The following is a 3018-nucleotide window of genomic DNA, read 5'->3' as shown; positions in this document are numbered from 1 at the left end:
TTAGTTTTAAAAACCCATTAGACAAATGAACAAAAAGAAAAAAATAGTAAAAAAAAAGAAAAAGAAAATTGAAACAAATGAAAATTGGAAATTAAGATACATATAGAGTTAGAAAAAAAAACCTAGAAGCTTCATAAGAGAAAAAGAAGACCAATAAATTTCTTCTTCTTTCTTATTATTTTTTTTTAATTTTTAATTTTTAATTTTTGTTCCCTACTAAAATATATCTAAAATATTTGTTTTTATTTTGAATATACATTCTGTAACCCTACAACAAATTACTAAGCAAGCAAACGTGGAAAAAAGGGTTTCTTCAAGGTTTCTTCCTAAGCTCATTGTAGATAGTATAGATATATAAATAGATTAGACATGATTGCTAAACTTGCAACTATTCTCCTGTTTTTTTGTAAAATTTCAAGAAGGGAGTATTTTGCGTAACTTAAAATAGATTAACCATTTGTCTTTTTCTCAAAATAGGCAAGCCAAAAGGATTCAAAATTGCTATCCAAAATTCAGCTCAAAGAGTCTCGAAAACTGAAAAATATCCAATAAGAAGTGAACAACCTATCAAATTCAAAAACTTACTTAAAAATTACACTTATACAAGCATAAGAATTCTTAAACAATAACAAGTCTAACACCCAAAGTTCTCCAAGTTTTTACAATGAAACAATCTTATTGGATTCATCATAATATATATATATATATAAAGCAAAATCCAAAACCAATTTACCAAAACATCAAATTCCAATTAGCAGAACAGAGCAATGTGATGAAATTAGAACACACTTTATTTATTTAATTCAGTTGTTAGGATGTTTTATAATCCTTTGTAAAATCACTGTCCTCGCCCTCCTAATGTCTCTACTGCAAGTATCAGCTTGTAATCCCAAATCCTCCACATTCTTCATGAACTGCGCCAATTTCTTCTTCATCTCTTCCACCCCAAGTTGCACAGCTTCCTCTTCAATGGCAAAATCTGCTTTCTTCAGAAGTGATTCTATCTCCACTGTCAATTTATCGATAAGCACTCTAATATTATCCATATCTTTAATAGCTAAATATGTTCCCACTTGCATTGAGCTTACCACTTCCTTCTGTCCTTTCAAAGCAGCCTCGTACTTCTTCCACAATGAATCAATCCATTTCCCCATTGATCCCACCGGAATCGAGGCTGCTGCTGCCATTGCCGCGGCAACTGGTGGAGCTGCCATGGCAGCTGCCACAATTGAACATATCAACACAGTGGCAAAAGTAGCTATAAAGATCATGCTAGACACTTTCCTCCAAGTGCTCATGGATTTGAGTTTCTTGTCAAGTTTGTTCTTCCTTATTAGTAGTTTCTCCAACATTCCGATCTGATGCCTATAAGCAGCATTGAATATTTGGAAAAACTCATCTGTAAATGGATCACCAGCAGCCTTGAAATTCTTTAACTCTTGTAGAGTTTTAACATATCCATTCCCATCTACCATTTTAACTTCCTCCTCAAATCGTTCTATCGCCATTACAATCAAAAGATGGCTATCACGAGCCTTTTTCAAACACTTGTCTAATTCTGTACAGAAATCTAAAGACTGCAAACTATTCTCAAAATACTCCTCAACTAATTCAAACAACTCTTGATTCTTCCATATATCTTTCTTACAAGACAAAATGACTTTCACAACTTCTTGATTCATTTCTAATAAACATTCTGTGATTTCTTTGAGAGAATCAAAGGAAAGTGCTCTAACCTCAACGCCAACAGCGATTGTATTGATTGCTTGATGAGTACGAGCTTGAAGCGTGGAATCAAACGATTGTAGATCAGCATCAGCTTTACAAGCCGCCTCATAAGAACTCAGTTCCGTCGTGTAAGTCAAATTTGGTGATAAATTAATGGAAGAGACTGAAGACTTCTTGCTCAAATGGGCTCCCATTACTTCGAATTTTTAGTGAAACAAAACAAATTTCCTCAGATTTTACAACCTGGGTTCTTCCTGAAAATGAAGAAAAAGACTGAAAGGTCTTCGATTGAGAGAGGGTTTGAAGTGAAAGTTGAAGAAATAGTGGAAATCTTCAAAAGGGGTTTGTGAAATATGAGAAAGGGACAAAACCCAGAAAGGCAATGGAGAATGGAAAGGGACTGGTGGAGAAATAGAAAAATGTGGGGTTCAGTTTAAATAGAAAGGGAAGAAGGAGGAGAACTAGAAGCAATGAAGAAGAAGCTTGAAGAAGAGAATTATGAAACAGTGGATTAAATTGAATTTGGATGGAGAGAATTTGGGAAATTAGCTTGCACGTTTGAGAGAGAACTCAAAAGTATTGGCCGAGGAAAACGCGGAAACTGAATTTTTATTGTTTATCTAGAAGGAAAGTGTTTCTTAGCAAGTTAATACTTGGAAAGTTTAAACAGAGAGAGAATTGTGAGGCAAGAAAATAAAAAATGGGGAGGCAGAAACTTGGGCTTAAAGATGGAGAACCGAAGCCAATTTGGTTATTACGATGAGGAGTCCATGTTTTGGTCCCATCACAAAGACCATTTTCAAATGACCAATGTGAAAATAAATTGAGATTCTAATCAAAATGATGACTTCTTTTTTTTCTTTTCCTATCTTTATTCTAGTTTTTTTACTTTAGGAGATGTTTCAATTAAAAATTTAGTCTTTTTGAATTGAAAAAAAAGTGTCATAGTTCAAATGGTAAAAATATATTCGTGCATATATAAATATATGTTAATCTTAGCGTTCCAATCAAGGAATATCTTAATATTTTTTTTTATAAATGTTTGTAAATTTAAAAAAAATTATATATTTAGTTCAATATGAATTATACTAATAATAATGAAATATTTATAACTTAGTTTGGGAGTAAAATCAACCTTAATTGTTAATCTAGATAATTTTTATAAGTGAGAGTGAGTTTAGCTTAATAATAATTGATACAAAAATATTTGTCAATGTCAGTATATCAACAAACTTGAAATATCGAGATCAACATTTTTTGTTTGAACTTTAGTTCCGCAATGATTTAGTT

At 32.2% G+C, this 3018-nt stretch overlaps 1 protein-coding gene across 1 annotated transcript; it reads right to left on the bottom strand.

The window, feature by feature from the left end:
• Positions 1–581: 581 nt before the first annotated feature.
• On the bottom strand, positions 582–2395 carry LOC103489612 (UPF0496 protein At4g34320-like). Its single transcript, XM_008448833.3, has one exon. The coding sequence runs from the start codon at positions 1920–1922 to the stop codon at positions 804–806; it is 1119 nt and encodes a 372-aa protein (XP_008447055.1). The 5' UTR covers positions 1923–2395; the 3' UTR covers positions 582–803.
• Positions 2396–3018: the final 623 nt, after the last annotated feature.

Source organism: Cucumis melo, chromosome 1 (genome assembly GCF_025177605.1).
Source record: "Cucumis melo cultivar AY chromosome 1, USDA_Cmelo_AY_1.0, whole genome shotgun sequence".
In the NCBI taxonomy this organism is placed as follows: Eukaryota; Viridiplantae; Streptophyta; class Magnoliopsida; order Cucurbitales; family Cucurbitaceae; genus Cucumis; species Cucumis melo.
This window is presented reverse-complemented; position numbering and strand designations above follow the sequence as displayed.

Bases quoted from the DNA above. Each gene is read 5' to 3' on its own strand.
- LOC103489612 (XM_008448833.3), bottom strand. From the start codon at position 1,922: ATGGGAGCCCATTTGAGCAAGAAGTCTTCAGTCTCTTCCATTAATTTA.